General features: G+C 40.6%; 1 protein-coding gene across 1 annotated transcript; it reads right to left on the bottom strand.

Annotated features, from left to right (window-relative positions):
- Positions 1-4,022: 4,022 nt before the first annotated feature.
- LOC115286638 (putative dimethylaniline monooxygenase [N-oxide-forming] 6) lies at positions 4,023-21,981 on the bottom strand. Its single transcript, XM_029933070.1, has 8 exons — positions 21,771-21,981; positions 16,872-17,060; positions 15,583-15,745; positions 14,103-14,245; positions 12,015-12,214; positions 8,825-9,180; positions 7,000-7,072; positions 4,023-5,065 (listed from the first exon to the last, which is right to left on the bottom strand). Exons 1-8 carry the CDS (start codon positions 21,900-21,902, stop codon positions 4,723-4,725), a joined length of 1,599 nt encoding a protein of 532 aa, XP_029788930.1. The 5' UTR covers positions 21,903-21,981; the 3' UTR covers positions 4,023-4,722.
- Positions 21,982-23,019: the final 1,038 nt, after the last annotated feature.

Genomic DNA, 23,019 nt, shown 5'->3' with positions numbered 1-23,019 from the left:
CACAGGCTACACTTACTCAAAAGTGTTATTTATTGTTTATCTAATTTTTAAAATTAACTGGTTATTCTGTATTTATATTGGTGAAACTCTATCTGGAAAGGGTCAACAATGTTAGCAGATGTCAGCCATTTAAAACAGAGTGTAAATTAATTTGTCAGACTTTCTTTTTTGGCGGGGGGGGGGGGTAAGTCTATAGGCCAAGTATGGGGAAAAAGGAGTTAGGACGATGGTCTTTGGAGAAAGTTCCTGTGGAGAAAAGAGTAAATCACAAAAGAGCATGAGTTATCCAAGGGTGTGGTGGTGGAGATGTGTGTGGGGTGGTGGGTCTTTGTGACGAAAGAAACAGCATAGGCCAAAGCAGAGAAGTGAGAATCACAAATGTATGACGTTAGGAAATATGACCAGGCCAGTATCACCAGAGTTTAAAGAGAAATAAGAATGAGACAGACAAAGGCCAGATCATGGGGGGCCTTGTATGCTTTCGAGCTTGGGCATTGTCCAAAAGGTGATGGGAAGCTTTTGAAGCTTGAGGATGGTCTGGCCATGCCACACTTCCAGCAGTGTGGAGGGTAGATGAGGGAGGCAGGGCATTAACTTCCCCATGTTTAATTTGTCAGTAGAATGATTAATACATAATCTGCCTGCTTCACTCATTTATTTATGAGTCTGGTCCCTGAAGGCATCCAGGTCGGGATTTCTGTAATACATCAAGACAGGTTTATAATATGAGTCAGTCCTTTAATTGATGCAAAACCCATCAGATGATTAGCAGCGTGGGTTAGTGAAGGCTCAGTGATGAATTAATGCTTCAAATGCCTGAAGATGACATTTGTTTTTGTTTGTGAAGGAAGGAGTGATCAGCAAACATAGACATTAAGGCTCTGGTAATACTTTTTTTATGTGAGGTAAGGAAGGGTAGTCAGTGAAGCTAAACCTTATTAAATCTAAGCACAAGACAGTTGAATGAGCTGGGCCATTGCCAAGTTCAATGTAAGATGTAAACTTTAAATTGCATAAGAATTTCAGCTCTCACTTCCTTGTGGCTTTAAAAAAACCTCTCCCCCCTAGTGTTCATTTTGCGGTCAACTGTTTTCTTTTTACTAAAAGCCATATTAGGCCATTGCATTCAGTTACATCTTTGTTGATTTTCAAGGTATTATATTACCAGGTTATGGTCTTATCTATTTATTTTTTGTATATTTTTTATTTTTATTTTATTTTTTTAATTAAATAGTTTATTACCAAGTTGGTTTCTATATAACACGCAGTGCTCTTCCCCACAAATGCCCCTCTCCATGACCATCACCCTTTTTCTCCTTCCCCCCTCCCTCTTCAGCCTTCAGTTTGTTTTCAGTATTCAAGAGTCTCTCATGATTTGCCTCACTCCCTCTCCCTAACTCTTCCCCCCACTTTCCCCTTCCCATGGTCCCCTGTTAGGCTCCTCCTGTTAGACCTATGAGTGAAAACATACAGTATCTGTCCTTCTCTGCCTGACTTACTTCACTTAGCATGACTCCCTCTTTGGTAGACACATCCCAGTGTGTTAGGTACAAGGGGCTGCAGCCTGGCAGCAGCCTGGTAACGATCTCTTTGTTCCAGATCTTCCATTCAAAGCTCAGATACTTGCTAGATCTTCAGGAGAATCTCCCTTCCTATAGATAGTCCTGTTTTCTTCTCCAGACTTATCCCTTGTCTTTTCCCTCCACCTTCCTCTGAAGTCATGAAGGATTTCTGCTGCTTCTTCAGATGTGCCCTGTTTTTTCATATCTCCAGAACTCTGCAGACAGGGCTCTCTCAGTAGGGATGGTTCCCTCTATTCCCTCCCGTGACACTTCTTTTGGTTTGCTTCCTTTACTATTTTTCTTCTGAGGACTGTGTGTTTTCCTGGACCATTTCTTCTGACCCATTAATCTGTGTGTTCATTCATACTCACAGCACAACACAATATTATATCTTTATACTACGTTTAGACACCTGACAGAGCATTTCCCCCTCCCCTACTTTTGTCTTCCTCAAAATTTTCTAGACTCCTTTTTCTTACGAATTCTTACAGATGGATTTTGAAACTGTCATGTTAATGAGCAATTTGTGGGATATATTAATTTCTTGAAACTCTTTCCCTGTATCCCAGCATATTATTGTCTCCCGGTGTTCTCTTAAACTGTTCCAATTATTTCTTTTATAGTCTCTTTTTACTTTTCCAGCTAGTGTTCTCTCCTTATTTTCTTCTGATGTTCCTACATCTTCTCCCCAGCTGATTTAATCCATGTGAGGAATTGCAGTTTCAAACACGCAAGCTATAGCAAAAGCTGTAAGGCAAATCTGCATAAGGAAGTGGAAGAACATTCTCTTTTAGCGTGGTGGGGGGGGTGGAAAGCCATTGGCTGGGTTGTTATTGGGGAAGGAGGAAAGCTCTTCTCTCTCCTGCTGGTAGTAAAGTGGACTTTTTCCTGTTGGGCCTATGAAGGGCTGTGATGAGCAGTAGGATGTGACAGCTCTCTGTTCCAGCCTCCATGACTCCATTTTGTTTTATTTTATTTTTTTAATGTTTATTTATTTTTGGGAGAAAGAAAGCATGTGGGTGAGGGGCAAAGAGAGAAGGGAACAGAGGATCTGAAGCAGGCTCTGCGCTGACAGCAGAGAGCCCCATGCAGGGCTCCATTGAAACTGCAAGATCATGACCTGAGCCAAAATCAGGAGCTGGACACATAACAGGCTAAGCCACCCAGTCACCCTGTAGTTTGTCTTTTCATTATCTTAATACTGTCCTTTCAAGAGTAGAAGTTCTTAATTTTGATAAAGCCTAATTTATAATTTTTTTAAATTTTGCATTTGACATTGTATCTAAGACCTCTTTGCCTAACTGAAAGATCTTCTCTTACTTTTTCTTCCAGAAGCTTCATAGGATTTAGGTTTTTAAATTTAATTTAATTTTTAATTTTTATTTTTATGGGTGAGGGACAGAGAGAGAGGGAAAGAGAATCTGAAGCAGCCTTTGCATTGAGCATGGAGGTTTCATCCACACCCTGGCCCGGGGCTTTCTCTCACAACCAGGAGATCGTGACCTGAGCCAAAATCAAGAGTCAGATGCTTAACCAACTGAGCCACTCTGGTGTCTTGACAGTTTTGGGTTTTACATTTAGTTTTAGGATCCATTTTGAGTTAATTTTTGTATATGATGTGAAGTATTGGTTGAATTTTTTCATATATAAATATCCAATTGTTGTAGTGCTATCTGTTGAAAAGACTATTGTATCTTTATTGAATTCCCTCAGATAAAATGAATTAATTGCTTAGAAAACACATACTACCACAGCTCTCTCAAGAAGAAACACATGACCTGTGTGGGCCTCTATGTATTAAAGAACTTGAACTAGTAGTTTGAAAACTTTTCCACAAAGAACTTTTGGCCAAGATGGTTTCACTGGTGAATTTTACCAAATATTTAAGAAAACAATAATGCAAATTATGGAAAAACTCTTCCAGAAGATTGAAGAGGATAGACTACTCTCCAATTCATTTTATGGGACAGGCATTATAGTGATACAAAACCAAGACAAAATATTACAAAAAATAAAATACAGATCAATATCCATAATAATACATGTAAAAATCCTTAACAAGCGTTAACAAATATAATCCCACAGTGTATAAAATGGATACTATATCATGGCCAAGTGGAGTTTATTTCAGCAATGCAAGGTTGGTTTAATGGCCAATGTAATTCACCATATTTTAACCCAAACCATCTCAATAGATGCAGAAAAAGCATCTCACAAAAGCCAACATCCATTCCTGATAAAGACTGTTGGCTAACCACAAACAGAAGAAAACTTCCTCAACTTAATGAAGGGTATTCATGAAATATCTATAGTTTACATCATACTTAGTGGTAAAAGGCTCAATGATTTATTCCTAAGATCAGGAACAAGGCAAGGATGTCTCCTCTTACCACTTCTATTCAATATTATACTGGAGTTTCAGTGCAATAAGGCAAGAAAAAGAGATAAAAGACATCCAAGTTGAAATTAGAGAAGTAAAACTATGTTTATTTTTAGACCACATGATTATTTACGTAGGAAGCATTATGGAATCTACAGAAAAAGTTATGGATGATTCAACAAAAGAACAAATTATTGCATTTCTATATATTAACAATAAACAACAGGAAATTAAAAAATGTTTAACTACCATTTATAATAACACCCCAAAATATGAAATACTCAGGGTAAATCTGACCTAAGATGGGTAAGATCCATACACAAAAAACTACAAAACACTGGTTAGAGCAATTAAAGATCTAAGTAATGGAAAAATATACGATGTCATGGGTTGGAAGATTCAGCATTGTTGTGATGTCATTTCTTCTGATGATAAAACACTCTTAAGAAATTTATTAAACTTTGTTCATCCTGCAAACCTGTTTTCACTCTTCTTCATCCTCTTTCTTCTCATCTCAAGCATCTCCAATCCTGCCAATTCAGCATGTGAAAAGCCTTTTTAGAGTACAGATTCTCACCAGAAAGGGAAAGCCTGAGTATTTTCCATTTTTCTTAGACTTTGAGTCAAATGGGCCAGCATTCATTTTTACATCTGCAGGAAGGCAAAGAGTGGCTCTGAGATTTTATGTATGCATATGTGTACATGCCTACAATTAAACTATATACATATCTGAGTAATTAAACTTTTAAGCTAAACTCTGAGATGTAAAGGACTTTCTTATTAATAAAATGTAAGCCAAACAGCCAGCAAAAGCACTGAGAATGAAAGCATTCTGAGCAAATTATAAAAGTGTTGGGGTCTCTGAGCTTCCCCGACAGCTCTCATCCTGGTTGGCTTTATTGTCCGGTCCCACTGAGTCAGGATGGCATTTCTGGCCCCATCCCACTTCCCTGGTCCCACCAGTCGAAACTGGTATGGGCTGCAAGGGCCGAAGTACACTTCCAGGGCCAGCTGCGGGTCAGTCAGGAAGAGCCACAGTATGTTAGGCTTGGCTCCTATGAAGGAGCCCAGCTCATCCATGTATGTGATATAATCTGTTTGCAAAGTCTGGCTCTGGCCAAACCTGAGGAAAGAGAAGAACATATTAGAATGAGTGGCACAGTTGTAAAGAAAGCATGCATTTCTTATTTTCTAGCTCAGAAAATAGCATTTTAGATGGCAGCCTCAGGATTATCCCATTCCTCCCTTTGCCTCCAATGTTGGGGTTATCATTTGTCCTGTGCCTATAAATGAGTTGATTCCTTTATTTCTCCTTCCTAATCTCTATCTAAATTTGATGTCATTTGGTCTTCTGCCTCTGGCCATGTGGCCCGGAGTAAAAGGACCCCAGGATGTCAAGGTGACTGATTAACTTAGCTTATTCTTTAACACATGATTATTCTTTATACAACATTGCTTGGGATCTGCCCCAATGTTAGATTTTTGGAGCATGGCTTCATTTCCTTTTAGGAACCCTGAAGAGCAGGCTGCCATTTAAGAAATGAGGTGGACTTTGGGGCTCCTCCTTTTCCTCCTTCTTATTCCTATTGGCCTAGCTAGTAAGTAGAGAGAGCTGCATGAATTGTGAACAGGAGTGCCCATATCACAGAGCTGTCCTGTGAACTGGATGAGATGCAGGGGAGATTTTGCTGTGTGAAGTTTCCATGCCTTCTCTCCTCTACGCCCTTTGCCAGCAACTACCTGGCAACACTCAATGAATGATGTGTTAGAGCTTGAAAGAAGAAAGAATCGTCTTTTTCAAAAAAAATTTTTTTTAATGTTTACTTATTTGAGAGAGAGAGAGAGAGAGAGAGAGAGAGAGAGAGAGAGAGAGAGAGAGACTGAGTGGGAGAGGAGCAGAGAGAGAGAGACAACACACAGAATCCAAAGCAGGCTCCAGGCTCTGAGCTGTCAGCAGATAGCTTGATGCAGGGCTTGAACTCACAAACCACGAGATCATGACCTGAGCTGAAGTTGACCGCTTAGCCAACTGAGCCACCCAGGCTCCCCAAGAAAGAAATCTTCTTATACAGTCACCTATTCATCAAAATGGGAATCATTATCTAATTATACTTTTGACAGATTTTAATGTAAAATTTGAAAAAAATGGATTTATATGGAAGTAACTAACATAAGAAATACATTTAAATATGTGATGTCTAGCCACTTAAATGGCTTTCTACAAATCCCATTTACGGTGTACTTGAGAACACATGTTTGAACGAATCAGAAATGGATATTCTTTTATTTTTATTTTTATTTTTTGAGAGAGGGCACAAATAGGGGAGGGACAGAAAGAGAGAGAGAGAGAGGCAGAGAGAGAGAGAGAGACAGAGAGACAGAGAGATAGAGACACAGAATCCGAAGCAGGCTCCAGACTCAGCTGTCAGTGCAGAGCCCAACATGGGGCTTGAACCCACAAACTGTGAGGGCATGATCTGAGCCAAATTCAGACGTCCAACAGACTGAGCCACCTGGTGCCCCTAAATGAACATTCTTTTAGAAGAAAATACTAGGGCAGGTGAACTCAGTTTGGTTCTTCATTTGGTTTTCTTATTACAGTGCTGCCACTGCTCAGTTCACAGCTAGTTAATTTGCTGGCAGACATTTGGCTGATGGGAGAGGGCTTCTTGGAGACATTTGAGATGGGTAATATTTTGTTTAGGAGGCCTGTCCTTTGCATTTTGGGAGGTTTAGCAGCATTCTCAGTTTTTACACTTTAGATGCCAATAGCATGCTGTCCCCACTTGGACAACCAAAAATGTCTCTGGACTTTGCCAAATATTCACTGAGGGTCAAAATCACCCCCATGGGAGAAACTTCTCTTGGGTGTAGTGTGTTCTATCCTACAGGTGATGTGTAATGACTATTATTTTCCTATCTAATACTTCTTGATCATAGCAAGTGTTTGAAAAATGTGAACTTTGACTAGTAAACATATTATAAAATATATCAATATTTTCCTCCATATAAAGGCAAATCTTAGGATTTGTTTCATTAGCAAGTACAATCTCTTACCACTTGAGTTTCTTCCCCATTTTCTCATCAATATCATCCATCATTTCATTTGTAGATGGCAAGGTGCATGAGTCTAGAAAAGAAATGGGGAAAGAAGTAGTGAAAAAGATTTTTAAAAATCAGAAATATATAATGACACATGATGAATTTTTCTTAGTATTTATGAATGATATGCCTAAAAGATTTTGTATCAAGAGGAGCTGTCTTTGGTATCTTTAGTAGAATATCAATTTACAGAAATAAAGACTTGAGAAGTCAATGAACCCCCTCTCTGAATAGCAAGCCTGGCCTACAGTGAGACAGTGACAACAGAGAAGTTTATAGCTTCAAATCACCCAATCTCATATTTTTGTGACATCATGGAGGATCTACTCCCCAACATGCCTTAGGTATACCTCATATATATTAATATCATAACAGTTTCTTCATATTTATGATTTGCATCCTCTTATTAAGAATTCTCTGAAGAAGTCATCTGCATTCAAAGGTACATGCCTATTAAAATGGAACAATGGAAGGAAGTATGGGGTTTCCAGCATTAGCCTGCAGCCAGAGGGGACATGAGGAGGCATCAGAAATGTTTAGTGCTTTGCAGTATGTTATCAGGGAAAGAGTCATCTGATTGAGGACTGTAGCTCTTTTGCTTTTGTCACCATGGCAGAAAGCTAGTATGACATTCACAGTGCATCAGTACTTCTAATCATTGTTAGCACCTTGCCTCGCCTGGTAAGGTTATGGTCAGATGTTTGCTAGAATGTTTGTCTGCTTTGATGTTGTGTCCCAAGTGCCAAGACAGAGCCTGGCCATAGTACTGCTCAATAAATATTTGCTGAATGAATGAATGCCACCTTTTGTTTCATATAAATTTCTTGGGTTTATGAACTGTAGCCATTTTATTTGTAAAACCCCCAATACTTGGCACTGTTGTGCCTTAAAAAGGAAAATTCAATGGAAGTATTTTACAGAGGAGCAAACTTGTAAAGGATTTAGTGACAGGGATTATTTCAATAACGATCCTTTGTGGTACATTTGAAATAGATGCTTACTTGGCCACATTTTTAGAAAACATCCACTCTATGATTGCAATATTTTCTTCATTATGTCTGAATTTATTACCTATGTTTTTATGAACAGTATGTTAGGTAAGGTATGCCTATATTGGCCAAGATATTTGGACCCTTGAATAAAAAGACACTTTAAGTAATAATGAGGATCAATATGACTGAAGTAAATTATATATATATATATGTATATACATATATATATATATATATATATATTTGAGATATTGCCTTTCTCCATGTAATCCTCATGCTCTTGATTTCCTCACATAAGCATACTTGTAGCACCGGGGTCTGGAGTGGAGGGAGAAGAAGATTGTTGATAGAGTAAGAATGGCCTGCCATTGCTATTCTGACACTATTTGACACCAATAAGGTCTCCAGCATGCTTGCAACGTTTTCCAGGGCCCTTCTATCCTTCACAAGGTATCTTGACATTGCAGTAATCCACTGCTGTCTTTACCTTGCTTTAAGTGTTGCAAAGTCCCTCTATGAGAAGTCTGAGCTCTTCAACAAACAGCTCTTAAGGTCGTCTGAAATCTCTCCATTGCTTGCCACTCCCTGCCTCTGTTTTATATTCCTGTGCAGAACACCTTAAAACTTCCCCTATTGTAGCATCCCTCTGGCCCTATTTTAGGCTATCTACAGTTAAGGAGTGTGTCTTGTTCCCTTTACATCCCTAGCACCTACCACAGTACTTGACATATAGGTGCTCAATAAATATTCATTGACTAAATGGATAAAAGACAGAATGGTTGACCTACCTGCAAACACTTTAGCAGCCCAGCGAGCCTGGAGGTCAGCTGTGGGGATGGCAGCCCCAAGGGACTGGACAAGGCCAATCACAGCCAAGGTTGGCTTCTCCATTAGTGGGGGGAAGATGCCTTTAAACAAGGTGACCTCATTGTTTCTGCTTTTGATGATGGAGTCATCAAGGAAGGGGTAGGCATAATCATAGCCTGTCGCAAAGATGATGGAGTCGATGGCCTCAAGCACGGTCCCATCCTCAAATACGGCCGAGGTCTCTGTAAACTCCTTCACACCGGGCTTGATGGACACAGTACCACACAGGATGCGGGACGGGAGCTCGTCATTGAACACAGGCTCTTTTCTCAGGGGACTGCTCAGAAACAAGAGACGGAGCCTTTTGCTGTAATGCACCAACTGCAAGAAATATCTGCAATAGTCCATAGCACTGGAACCACATTTGAGGAGTTAAACATTAGCACGAGGACCTCTGGGCTCTTTTCTTTTGTGGCAACTTTTTTTCCCGTTGCTTGCAACAATCCTTAAGAACTTCTGTCTGAGTGGCCTCTTTTGGTCATTTAAAACTTGAAGACTCCCTCATAGGTACTTATTCTACTTGGAGATCACCAAATAGATGAGAATAAAACCAATTCTTAGACATAATCAGTGGTTAAGAATGCAGACTCTGGGGGGCACCTGGGTAGGCTCGGTCGGTTAAGCGTCTGATTTCAGCTCAGATCATGATCTCATGGTTTGTGAGTTCAAGCCCTGTGTCAGGCTCTGTGCTGACAGCTTGGAGCCTGGAACCTGTTTTGGATTCTGTGTCTCCCTCTCTCTCTACTCCTTGCCTTCTTGCACTCTGTCTCTCTCTCTCTCTCTCTCTCTCAAAAATAAAAAAAAAAATAATAGAAAAATTAAAGAAAAGAGTGCAGATTCTGAAACCAGGTGGTCCAAGTTTATAACCTATTTTCATCTCTCACTAGTGGCTACTTCTCTGCATTTGTTTCCTTAGGGATAGTGATAGAATCTACCTCATACAGTTAGAATTGAATGAACAGTTACCTGTAAGGCACTTAAAACAGTGCCTCTCCCTCATGCATCCATCATTATTATAAGTGGACTGTTATTTTAAATAAGGGCTTTGATTTGAGAAAGTCAAACTGGCTGTAGTGAGCTGTTTTATTGCCATATGTGGCTTCCTTTCCTCAGCTGAGGTCATAAAAGAAAGTGTAATGACTTGACACTGCCCTTTTGTTGCCAAAATTCTGGGAATGATGCAGTTTGTGATGACATTCTTCATTTTGACTCAAGTTTATTTTCAGGGATTTTGGAATTTACACCAAGGATCTCAAACACTCAGAAAGTTTTGAAGCACCTGGGTGGCTCAGTTGGTTAAGTGTCCGACTTCAGCTCAGGTCATGATCTCACGGTTCGTGAGTTCAACCCTGTGTTGGGCTCTGTGCTGACAGCTCAGAGCCTGGGGCCTGCTTTCGATTCTATGTCTCCTTCTCTCTCTGCCCCTCTCCTGCCCATGCTCTGTCTCTCTCTCTCAAAAATAAATAAACATTAAAAATTTGTTTTAAAAAGTTTATAAAGGTATCTGTATACTTCCACACCTTCCTCTACCTCTATAATTCTGGAACCTTGTCTTTTACCTTATAAGGTGACAAAAAGTAGATCTCAGTAAAACCTGTTTTACCCCCTTTCCCCTACCCAAGGGAGGCATGAGAAGGTGTCATCAAAACCTTAGGACACTTGGAACCCTTTCTAAGAGGAACCTTCATTCTTAGAACGAATGGATTTCCAAACCCATGTTTCACTGGCTAAAGGGCAAAGTCAGAATATGATTTGCATAAGTTATTCTGACAAGACAAAAAGTCTTAATCAGCTCAAGCTTTGGAGTTTCTATTCCATTAAACAATTTTAAATGCATGAAATCAACATTTTTTGTTTGTTTATCTTTAAGGATATAGTAGTCTGCCAGACTAAGAAGGATAAATGCTGTGAAGTAAGGGTCTGACTCTATTTCAATTTATAGTTTCCTCTTAATTTTTTTTTTTACCTGATCTTCTAAAACAATGATAATTTTTTGGAAACATCTTGAAAAATTTTATTTTCAGGTAGTCTCTACACCCAACGTAGGGCTTGAACTCACAACCCCAAGATCAAGAGTCGCATACTCCACTGACTGAACCAGCCAGGTGTTTCCCCACAATGAAACATTTTTGCTAGTGTGGGCCAAGATGACATTTCTTAGTGAGTCCTTTCTTGTCTTAGCCACCTCAATATTTTTCTTTCTTTCTTTTTTTTTTTTAAAGTTTTTAGAGTTTTTATTTATTTTTGACAGAGAGAGAGAGTGTGTGAGCATGAGCTAGGGAGGGGCAGAGAGAAAGGGAGACACAGAATCCGAAGCAGGCTCCAGACTCTGAGCTGTCAGCACATAGCCCAACACGGGGCTCAAACTCACAAACTGTGAAATCATGACCTGGGCCAAAGTCAGACACTTAACCAACTGAGCCACCCAGGTGCCCCAATATTTTTCTATTGATATACTGATTCTTCTACCTAGAGTGCCCTTCTAATTAGTAGGCGTTAAGCTCTGTCTCTACAGAAAAATAAATAAACAAAATCTTACTAATTTAATAGACTACATCAGTTCTGTGAATCCCCATTGCTTTCCATGTTCCATGCCTCCTAATTGTCCTGCTAACATGCCAATATTTCCATGGTGGAGGAGGTATTTACTTTCATTTTGAGATTTTCTTTATCTGAGACTAATAAGAACAAATATTTATAAAGCTTTGCAGTATTATAATTGCTATCCCCATTTACCCATAAGCATGGACGAGGTATTCCTCAAAAAAAAAAACACCCCAAAAAACTCAATTCATGAGACAGCTCAGCCCTCCAAATTCTATGTGTTAGCTTGTAGCTGCCATAATGAATCTCGCGTGTCAGGGGGAACTAGTGCCCTGCTCCTTGGCCTTTTGTATTCTCCCATATTCCTTTTCTCACCAGAGACATTTCAATAAGATTTCAACCCATACATGCTCTTTGGGTTTACTGAGTCACTCATGCAGCCTTCAGTTTAATCTCAACAACCTCAGCGAGACAGCTAAAGTAAGATCTAGAGAGAAAGAATCAACTTAAGCTAGTGCCCACTTCTTTGAGGGATAAAAATGATAAAATATGTGTTACTTGTAGTACCCATTTAAAGGCATCAGGCCATAGTTCTCATGCTTAAACCACGTGTTCATCTTCTTCACATATAACCAGTCAGAGACAAACGCAGGAAGGGCATTCCGGAGAAATGACGCAAAGCGGGTAACATATACCATGTCCCAAGGATAGCCATCATCCCAAACCCGGCTCATGACCCAGGAGCCACTTCTGGTGCTGATAATGACCTGGAGGGGAAGCAACACAGACTTCAATATCATGCTGTAAAGAACAAGCAGATATGACATAATGGACTTGTTTTATGGACATCTTCATGCATTTCCCTCAATATCCAGGCAGAAACATTTTAAATAAAAAAAAAATATTTTTTGCGGTGCCTGGGTGGCTGAGTCAGTTAGGAGTCCGACTTCGGCTCAGGTCATGATTTCACAGTTTGTGGCTTCCAGCCCCGTGTCGGGCTCTGTGCTGACAACTCAGAGCCTGGAGCCTGCTTCAGATTCTGTGTCTCCCTCTCTCTCTCTCTCTCTGTCTCTCTCTCTCTCTCTCTCTGTCCCTCCTTTGCTTGTGCTTTCTTTCTCTCTCTCTCAAAATAAATAAACATATAAAAAATAAATATTTTTAAAGTATATATATGTATATGTGTGTATATATAGAGAGAGAGAGTGAGAGAGAGAGAGAGAGACACAGACAGAGAGAGGGCACACAGAGTAGAGACAGAGAGGGTGGGGGAGAATCCCAAGCAGTCTCTGCACTGTCAGCATGGAGTCCAGCCCCATGAACCCTGAGGTCATGACCTGAGCTGAAACCAAGAGACACACTGAGCTTAAACAACTGAGACACCCAGGCACCCCTGGTAGAAGCAATTTCAGAGAATTGGGTCAGGATGAAACACCCATGATTGAAACTAGGTAGAGGCGGAACTACTCTGTCTCTCCACCCCAGAGGGCTAGTGCTCAGTTGTTGAAATAATGAGAACCTGACATCTTGGAAAAAAAAAAGGGCTGTTTATTCAGTTGTGACAGGTTTAATCTTCACAGACTCAGAGATATGGATGGTAGGCCTGGTGGGGACCAGCCAATCCAGGGCCTCTGTGGTGGTGGTGGTGGTGGTGGTGGGAGGTAATTGCTCGAAGAAGCATAGCTAATTCTTTACCTGAAATTAGGCTGAGGAGATGTCAAGAAGTTAATTCTGTTCTCTGTCTGAAGTTTCCTCTTCCAGTCCTTCTTCTAAACCCACACCATGAGCTTATCTGGGCACTCAGACCATGGCAGCTGTCTCAGCCCTGAAAGCTATTGTCTCTTATGCCACTTTTGTGATAACCAGAGGGAATTTGACATCAAAAATTTTATTAGGTTTTGTTGACATCCATTTAAGAATTTGTTTATTGAGGACCTATTTCCTTAAAAATCGGTTAAGTTCTTCAAGGTCTATTGGTCATGGATGATTCAGCCCAGAGTCCTCTGGGAAGCCTCCCTTGACTTCATCCAGGCTAAGTTAGGTTCTCTTTTCACCGTGTGGTCACACCTAATGTCACAGAAGTCTTACTACCTCCTGCGTACCTGTCATCCCACCTCTACCCACTGACTGCTTCTGGAAGTCAAGAGGTAGCCTGACTTCCTTCTGTGTTTATTTCTAGTCTGACATAGTTCTGGCGTATAACACGTGCCCGGTGTTTGTTGAGCATGGGCTGTTAAATGGATAGATGATGGTGAGAACGAAATCTTCCATATCTTGCAGACCTTCAGAATGATAAGCACAATGCATTTTGCATGACAGGAGATAAGAACATGTGTGAAATGAATAAAGGTAGATCGTGACTAGCAACCAGTTTGCTTGGAGGTGATCAGAACATAAAAGTAAAACAAAAAATGCAGTCTTATATATACAAATATACGCATGTATGCTTACCTGTGGTTCTGGCAGAATGGGCTTCCTTACTAGGCCCTTCCTTACTAGGGGCCATGTTACCTTGCTGCACAGGGAGAATGTCTCTAGTCCTCCTCGATTCAATGGGCATACACCATACGTGGGTCCCTTGTATGACATGGTGAGCACGAGTCTCGGTGCCTAAGCTGTGATTTTATAGCACAACCATACCCTATGTTTGTTCCTGACCTGTGCAGCCAGCCGACTGAGCTCAACAGCAATGTCAGATCCCGAGTTCCCCAGGCCGATCACAAGGACCCTTTTCCCCTTGAAGGCATCCGGGTCTTTGTAGTCCCTGCTGTGGAGATAGTGGCCTTGAAACTGGTGTAGGCCTAAGTGGAACATGAGAAATGATTTGAGCTGATTTTCAGAAGACACAATGAAGACTCGTTATTTTCTTTCTTTTTTAAACTCCTATTATCAGCCTTGATTTTTAAAAAAGTTTCCTAGTTGACATGCATTTATCCTTTCTGTAAAATTTTTTAAATGTTTATTTTAGAGAGAGAGAGAGAGAGAGAGAGAGAGTGAGTCGGGGAGGGGCAGAGAGAGAGGGAGACACAGAATTGGAAGCAAGCTCCAGGCTCTAAGCTGTCAGCACAGAGCCTGATGTGGGGCTCAAAGCCACAGACTGAGATCATGACCTGAGCTGAAGTCAGATGCTTAACCAACTGAACCACCGAGGTGCCCCTGCATTTATCTTTTTTGACACTAGACCCCCAAATAAGTACTTATCATGCCTTAAAAAAAAACCTATGGTATGGGAACTTATATTTTGATAATAACTATAACCAATATTTTTTTAGTGTTTAGTGTGGGATAGGATTTATATGTTTAACCATTTAATCTTGATAACATCTCTGAATGGTAGATATTATCTTTTGAAAGATAAGGAAATCCACACAAAAAAGTTAAGTGACTTGTCCAAGATCATACAGCAAGGAACTAGTGGAATAAGAGGTTGAGCCCAAGTGTTCTAAGCCTGGATATACTGCCTCATAACCTTCATGCTTCCCATCTTCTCTTCTCCCTGAATCTCTACTTATTTATGTATTTATTTATAAATAATTTTTTAGATTTTATTTTCACATAATTGCTACACCCAATGTGGGGCTTGAACCCTCAATCCTGAGATCAAGAGTTGCACTGAGTGGGCCAGCCAGGTGCCTCTGAATCTCTACTCTTTTAATTATCTTGGCCTGTGAACATCATGTCTTGAGATTGGAACTCTAATATTTCAGAGTGGACGTATGTTCCTGTTGCAAGGAAGGAGGAAGGAAGGTTACTTGTGTATTATATTTATTTGATGTTTGGCACTTTTGCATAATAATGGAGTTTTCCACTGTGTGCGCGCGCACACACACACACACACACACTCATTCATTCACTGAAATTTCTGAAGTTAATTTACAAAATGTGTATATAGATGACATTTAAAAACCTTTTATAAGGACCCATATCTTCATGCGATCTCTGACTTGCAGCTCCTTGATTCTTTTAGCATAAGGGCTCAGGAGAACAATTATTTCTATATTTATCATCAGACTTAAAATTTTTGTTTTGAAATCTTTGGAACCTTAAGAATAATCATTATGTACAATCTATGGAAAGATGTAGCTCAACCCTTGGTGCTTGTGTATAAGTCCCCAGACTATATATTTTCCAAACTTACCAGGAAAAGAATCAGTTGGTAGATTAGGGTATACATGATGTCCTGAACAAATCATTACAGCATCAAAAATAGTAGATTCCTGTTTCCCATCCTTTTCTGAAACAACTTCCCATTGTCCAGTGACTAAGAAGCTGGGACATTTCTTTATACTAGAAACCAGGGTCTTAAAGAAAACCAGAAAGAAATTCCTTCTATTTACAATTCTATGGGTTTTAATTTTCTTGCAGTGTTTCTGAAGAGGAAATAATTGTTATGAGCTTGCCTGGTCATTGAGAAATATAGGGAAGACGTTAAAACAAGGAGTCACCATAATCTTCTGATCTTCCAAAGAAAATTGCTCACTGGGGCCTATTTACTTTTTTGACATCTAGTTAGTAGATTCTGGGTAGATTATACTAAATCTTGTGAAAGATGCCATGTCATTTCCTTACTGCCATCCTCTACTAACATTCATGGCCTCTTTCTCTCTGACTTCATTTTCTATCAATTCCATAAACATGGGAGTGTCTCAGGGTTCAATCCTTATTTCTCTGTTGTGATGTACACTCTCCCTTGGAAATATTAGCCACTTCCGTAGTATGACTATTTTATGTAAATAAATGTGAAATTATAGTAAATTAAATCTAATAAATAAATAAAATAATCATAAATAAGTGAAATTATATTAAATATCATCCCAATTCATGATTTGGTTGATTATTTTTCTCACTACATATATGTGCTTTGGATTTCACTGTAATGAATTGAGGTTAAGAGTGCTGTGCAAATGCAAAGTATTATTGTTATTGGCAGTGAGTGCATCTCTGCCTTAACTGCTATGTCTCCTAATCTAAGGAACTATGTGGGTGAAGGATTAGGGCAATGACTATATTAATCATCCATTTTATACTCTCCTTATAATGGCGGAACTTCTGATAAATGCCATGTTTTCTTGAGCCACAGCTCATTGGCATTGAACCCACAGAAGTCTAAATATGGACTAGAGAATTTAGATTGTTTCTAAAACAGGACAATGTATGAGGCTAGAATGTACACTATGGTAGGATAGGCTTTTCTGGTATTTGCGTTGGTATTCTAAAAGGCCTCCGACATTAGTGGAAGACATTTTTAGGGGGAAGAAAGCACAGTACATGAATACTTTATAATGCAAACTAACATTTGATTGGTGAGCTATCCAAACACGTGGCTCTGATTTCTATAACAGAAAGCTGAATCCCTGCTTCCCATGACCCTTCCCCCCCAACTGATAAACATACTGGGATCAACAGCACAAGGTATGAGACCCTTACCTCAAACTGTATGTATCTTAAAAGATTCTTCTTTTGAGCGAATGTCTTTATATATTCCTGGAGTTTGCTGTGGTGCATGTAGTTGGGGTAATCATCGGGATATGGGAAGTCTGGAAAGCACATCATCTCTTTGGAAGAGTTGGTGAATACAGACTGGTAAATGCTTGCCCTGCCTTCTTCGGCATGGTCCTAAGGAAAAGGTAGAAAGCTTAAAAAGGAGGCCAAGGGTGATGTTCCCCTCAGTGAAAATTCAAGTTTTGGTTGACAGAAACGTGTTTAATGTGTATAAAAGAGATATGAAAACAGCGCATTGTTCTCTGTGAGATGCAGCACAGAAAGCCTTTAGCACAGCATCCGGCACAGAGCTGGGGCCCTACACCTTCATTCTCTTACTCGAATTACCCCCACGTTACATCTGTGTTTATAGTCCTGTAGAGGTTTCTTCCTCTTTCCAATCACAGCACTGGTTCTGATCTCATGGTCATGTTAAAAGAACACAGGAAACAGTCCAAAGGAAGGTGCAAGTTTTAGTCTATTTGATCAGCTATTTGATTTGAACACTTCACTAGCAACAGAACCTTCTCTTGAAGTGGAGTGTTTATTCATTTGGCATAATAGAAATCAGCCGAAGGGCCCCTTGGATTCCTGGGTGCCACCTGGTCCCTCCCCCGCAGGATTTCTGATTCAGTGTGTCTAGGGTGGAGCCTGAGAATCTGCATTTCTGAGAGTTCCAGGCGATGCTTATGTTGCTGGTCCGGGAACCACACTTTGAGAACCACTGCTCTTGTAAATGACCTCTGTGCTTGAAGAGCTCCTTCATCACCGTTCAGTGCGGTTTACTCTTCATCAAAGAGACACAGGAAACCAGGAGCCTCAGGAATTGTATTAAATCTTGTTACTTCATTATGAAGCCACTGTGTGATGGAAAAGTGGCTCCTTTTTGAAAAATAGTTGGAGGCTAAATGGAAAACAAACATTTCCTCTCTGTTGTGAGGGCAGGATAAAAACTCACACGATGTGCTGCCTTGAAAGTACATTAAAAAGCTGGCAGCCTCCACTTCCCCCAAACCCAAAGGAACCTTTGTGAAATGTGGGAAAGGGCTGGAATAACATGTTCCTGCTGGATTCAGGCATCTATCTCCCCCCAGCCCCAAACCGACCTCTGGAAGATACAAACCAAAAATGCTGGAATGGATTGAGAAGGTTGCGTCTGGGGTGGGGGTGACGGTGGGGGTGGGAGCGGGGGCGGGGGTGCTGTCTGAGGTCCCCTCTTGGGCTTCAGGTTGAGAAGAAAACTTCCTCTATTCATGGTTGTGTTTCTCATCAATAGCCAGGCTCAGGGATTTTAACTTTCTTAAGCCTCACTTTGAAATTTCTGCTAAGATCAGAAAAAGGGTGACAGCCTGTGCTTGGTAGATTTTCAGGTTTGAGTCTTTCCAGGTCACCCACAGTCATACCTTTGGTTGGTGGTTTTGAGAAGAAGTGGACAGGAGGGTTCTCAGCTGTGCATGGAAGGGAGGGAAGGCTGGGCTTCAGGCAGGGGACTGGTTAAAAAAATGTAAGACTCTGCTCTGGGACACAAGAGTGGATAAAACCTTGGATTATTTCCATCATTAATGAATTTTTGCCCTTTGGCCTTCTGACCTCAGCCAATCATAACAGGACAGAATACTATGTACCCTGCGAGTTCTTGGAATTTCCCCTGGAAGGCTGTTCTACAACCAAAGGAAAACACATGTGTTACATAACAGACAATTGCTCCAGAGAGCTCATATTTCTAATTTCAGCATGTGGTGTGGTTTGAGGGGGTGAGAAGGAAGTTAAGCTCAGACTCTGCCTCTAGCTGAGAGGGCTTGCCCTAGACCCAGAGATCCAAGCAGCTGTGGTCACATTGTCACGGTCTGTGCTGGGTTATAACTGCGTCTGAGTCTCATCTTCCCCACTAGAACATAAGCAACCGGAGGGTGAGGTCAGAGCCTAGACCTTTCAAGAATGTTGTGCGGGCATCAAGCAGTCTGCTTTGATCTTCTTCCAGATGCCATCTCTGCCCATCAATCCCATTTCTGCTTGTCTAAAGATACCCTCAAGGTCCAGCTCAAAGTTGCCCCCTTCGTCATGCCTTTCCTTGCCTCTCTCACCAACCTGAAGTCATCCCTACCTCTAGCAAGCTCCGATGGTCTTTACTGCCCTACTCACATATTCACGTATATTATAGTCATTCTGAGGCTTGTTTTCTCTGATTTTAAAATGCTGGCTGCCTGCGGCACTTCTTATCTGCACCTATACCTAACATTGTACCCTATCCAGAGTGTACTCTGAATGTATTTATGGAATAAATAAATGGATGAATGAAACAAAAGTCCAAGGACTTCTGGTTCCATTGTTTCCCCTTTTTGCAATAAAAGTAATATCCACCTATTGTACACGGCTTGTTGAACAAACTGTTATGGTCCCAGCACTGAAATTTTTTGAGGACACAAGGCCTTAATATTGGAGTATATGAAACTTAAAACATGGTCACATTTGCATGAAAAAGCACACGGTGAAAAGTCCAGAATTATCAGGTTTCTTTCTTTCAAAATACCTCTGCCTAACAGGACTTGCAAGGCAAAAGCTTATGAAACACATTTTCCCCCCAAAATCCCTTTCTAAGCACACATTGTACCAAGCAAATTTTCTTAGAAAAGAAGAAAAGGGTTCCCCTTTTGGCTATAAGGTGAATGGTGTGGATATAATGTCTTCAGATCAAGTGTGTATCACCTACATCCAATCACAGTGGCTGAGAAATTCAGGACAGAAAGGATAGAAGTGTTTCCAGCCTGTCTTTCAAATTAGAAATTACATTGAGTATAATTCCATTGAGTATAATTCTTATCACCAGTGACCTTATGGAAGAGAGATATCCATCTTGTGGGTGACCTGGAGTCTGACTTTGCATTTTACTCATCTGTTATCTATTGCTTCCTTAAATAACTTATTTGTGTTACAATCTGGCTGCATTGGTTAACTTTTACAGATCCCTGGATATGCCATGTTCACTGCCTCCTCTGTTCCTTTTACGCTGCTCACTTCTACCTAGAAACCTCTCCCACCGGGTACTGGCACACTGTTGGTGAATGCATGGGCCATGGGGTGCCATTCACAAACTACAGTGGGAATGACACTCTCTGGAGTTTTGTGACATAGTTGTTTTCTATGTTCCTCGTCTGAGAATGTTCTTCAAATCTCAGCCAAATTCTCTCCCTGCAAGAAGGGTCCCTTGACCTGCGAACATTTCAGTAGCTGCCCCCCACCCCATCTTCTAAATCTCAACACACTTGTTCATTAAGTTACAGTCACCAAGGGCTGTCTCATTGCTGGAAAGTTTTATAATCTCTTCTTTGAAATTCCTGGGGCCAGATATATTTTGGAATTTGTAGATTTTTGGATTTTTCTCCATAACACTTCTAGTGAGAACTGGGACAGCACCCTGTCGTCAGACACAAGACAATTTCTGCAGTGAAACACAAAGTGGGACAAATGAAGATTCTAACTAGCCCAATGTCAATTGAGCTCATGTTTTCTTTTTGTTTTGTTTTGTTTTAAAGTGTATTTGTTTTTTGAGAGGCAGAGAGAGGCAGAGCATGAGCATGGGAAGGGGAGAGGCATGGGAAGGGGGCGAGAGGGAGATACAAAATCTGAAGCAGGCTCAGATAGGCCTGACGTGGGGCTCGAACCCACAAACCGTGAGATCATGACCTGAGCTGAAGTCAGTTGCTTAACCAACTGAGCCACCCAGGTGCCCCAGAGCTCATGTTTTCTGATCGTATGAGTTCAATAAAGGTTTTGCCATCAAATGAATTTGTGCCCATCTCTCTATCAAAGGGTTGTGGACCTGTATTATGGCTTGTTTCACCAAATGTATTGAAAACCATTTATGTAGAGTAATTATGTCACACATTTGTCATCCCAGTACCTAGCACAAAACTCTGCCAAAATAGATATTCAAGCAGCGTTTAACTGTTGCTAATGAGATCATAGAGAACCATTTCATGGTTTAAGCTAAGCTGGTCACATCTCCCCAAAGATGTAAATAAAGATAATTGAATCCTTAAAAAAATAACTTTTGGGGCATCTGGGTGGCTCAGTCTGTTAAGCACCTGACTTGATTTGGGCTCAGGTCATGATGTCACGGTTCTTGTGTTCAAGCCCTACATTGGGCTCTGCCCTGGTGGTGTGGAGCCTGCCTGGGATTCTCTGTCTCCCTCTCTCTGCACCCACCCTCTCAAAACTAAATAAATGAATAAACATAGTTTTAAAAAAATAACTCTTGATTATTTCCTAATGGAGTTAATCTTATGTCTCATATAATATTTTCAGGATTGTAGGACCTTCTAAATTAAAAAAAAGAGAGAGAGAGAGAGACTCTTGAGATGAATACAAAGACGTCCTAAGTTAGCACTAGTATATTCTGTTTTTGCATGTTGGGCAGGCACTGAGACCAAGACAGAATTTGGCTATAAGGTGAATAGTGTGGATATAATGTCTTCATGCCAAGTGTGTATCACCTATATCCAATCACAGTGGCTGAGAAATTCAGGACAGAAAGGATAGAAGTATCCCCAATGTGATTTAAAAAATTTTTAAATGTTTTTTATAATGAATATCTCCTAATTATATCATTTGTCCAGCAATGAGACCAAATGGCAAAGACAATCATTTTTCTTTCTGGTTTTGGAGTTGGTTGGAGTATTCAATTAACCACACACACCACACACACAGTCATTGCTTATCATAACTTAAAGTGTCTTCCCAATAGACATGAGGGAATTATAGAATCACACCGGAATAGAATTGATAGATTTGATTTGCAGAGGAACCCATCTCCCTTCTATTGACATTCAGTGATGTCCCACTCACCAAGAATTTCCACAGGCCACCAACATCATTGCTCCTCTCAAAGCAGGTGGGCTCCAGCCCCTCTTCCAGGCAGCACCGGATGGAGGCCAATCCACTGATGCCAGCTCCGATGATGGCCACTCTCTTCCCCATGGTCACCAGAAGGAGCGTCTGGAGATATCTCCAGAAGAGTGTCCCTGAATACTTAGGATTTTTCAGTAGGAAGAACCAGCCAAGGTTTATGGGTCAGGATCCTCACCTTAATACAAGAAGACATAGATAACAATTTATGCTCATTATTTTTTTTACCACTTGTGCTATAGTACAATACTGAATGTGGTTTCCTTTCCTGATTATTCAAGATGCCCAAAATAGTAGAGTCAGGAAAAGCAGGAAGGATTCTGAGGTTCATCAGTCTAATGCTCTTAATTACAAATGCAGCAGTAGTCACTCCGAGAAGATTAGAAAATGCTTCTTTGATGTCTCACAGCTAACACGTAAAGGAGTTGGAACCAGAACTCAAGCCTTCTGAATGAAATTCGCTGTTTCAAATCACCCCTACTCACTTTGAATGCTTGGCTCTAAGGGGTCTTAGTCTTGATGTGCTGCTTTCCTTTCTCCAGCGAACAAGTAGTTCTTTAAATGTAGAAGAAAATGGCTTTTAACATTGTGTTTTGATATACAAATAGATGAAGGGGGAGGAGTTATTAGTCTTAAAGTAAGAATTCCCTTTTTTCCCATTTTTCATGACGCAGAACCCTGGTAAAGAGGAGGACTGAGTGTGGTAGAGATAGCAGAATGGGGGAGGGGATGGGGAGAGCAGAGGAAGAAAGGGAAGGGGAAAGGGCAAGAATGAGGTCCGTGGCCCAGGTTCCAAAAAATAAAATAGTAACTGATATTGTCACGGAGGCTGTAAGGTGACACCTCTGGAAGATTAAAAGAACAATGGTTCTTTTATTTATTTTTGCTTTGGAACTTCAGAATATATAAACAAATACTATGCACCTGGACTACTTGTTATGCCAAAAGTGAAAAAAAAACCCTTAATTTTTTTGAAACTTAGGAGGGCATAATTTGAGAGAGCTGAGGTAACCCTTGGAGATGATGGGTTTGTAAAAACTAGTGAACTCAAAGACAGAATTGTGAAGTCACCAAGTCTTGTTTTTGGCTCTTTCCCACTTCTTCCCACCTTTCCTGCTTCTATACATATCCTTTTACCCCTTCCTCTTTCCCACCCTCCCTTCCTTTTCTCTGAGCACCTACCATATGT

This window comes from Suricata suricatta, chromosome 3 (genome assembly GCF_006229205.1).
Source record: "Suricata suricatta isolate VVHF042 chromosome 3, meerkat_22Aug2017_6uvM2_HiC, whole genome shotgun sequence".
In the NCBI taxonomy this organism is placed as follows: domain Eukaryota; kingdom Metazoa; phylum Chordata; class Mammalia; order Carnivora; family Herpestidae; genus Suricata; species Suricata suricatta.
This window is presented reverse-complemented; position numbering and strand designations above follow the sequence as displayed.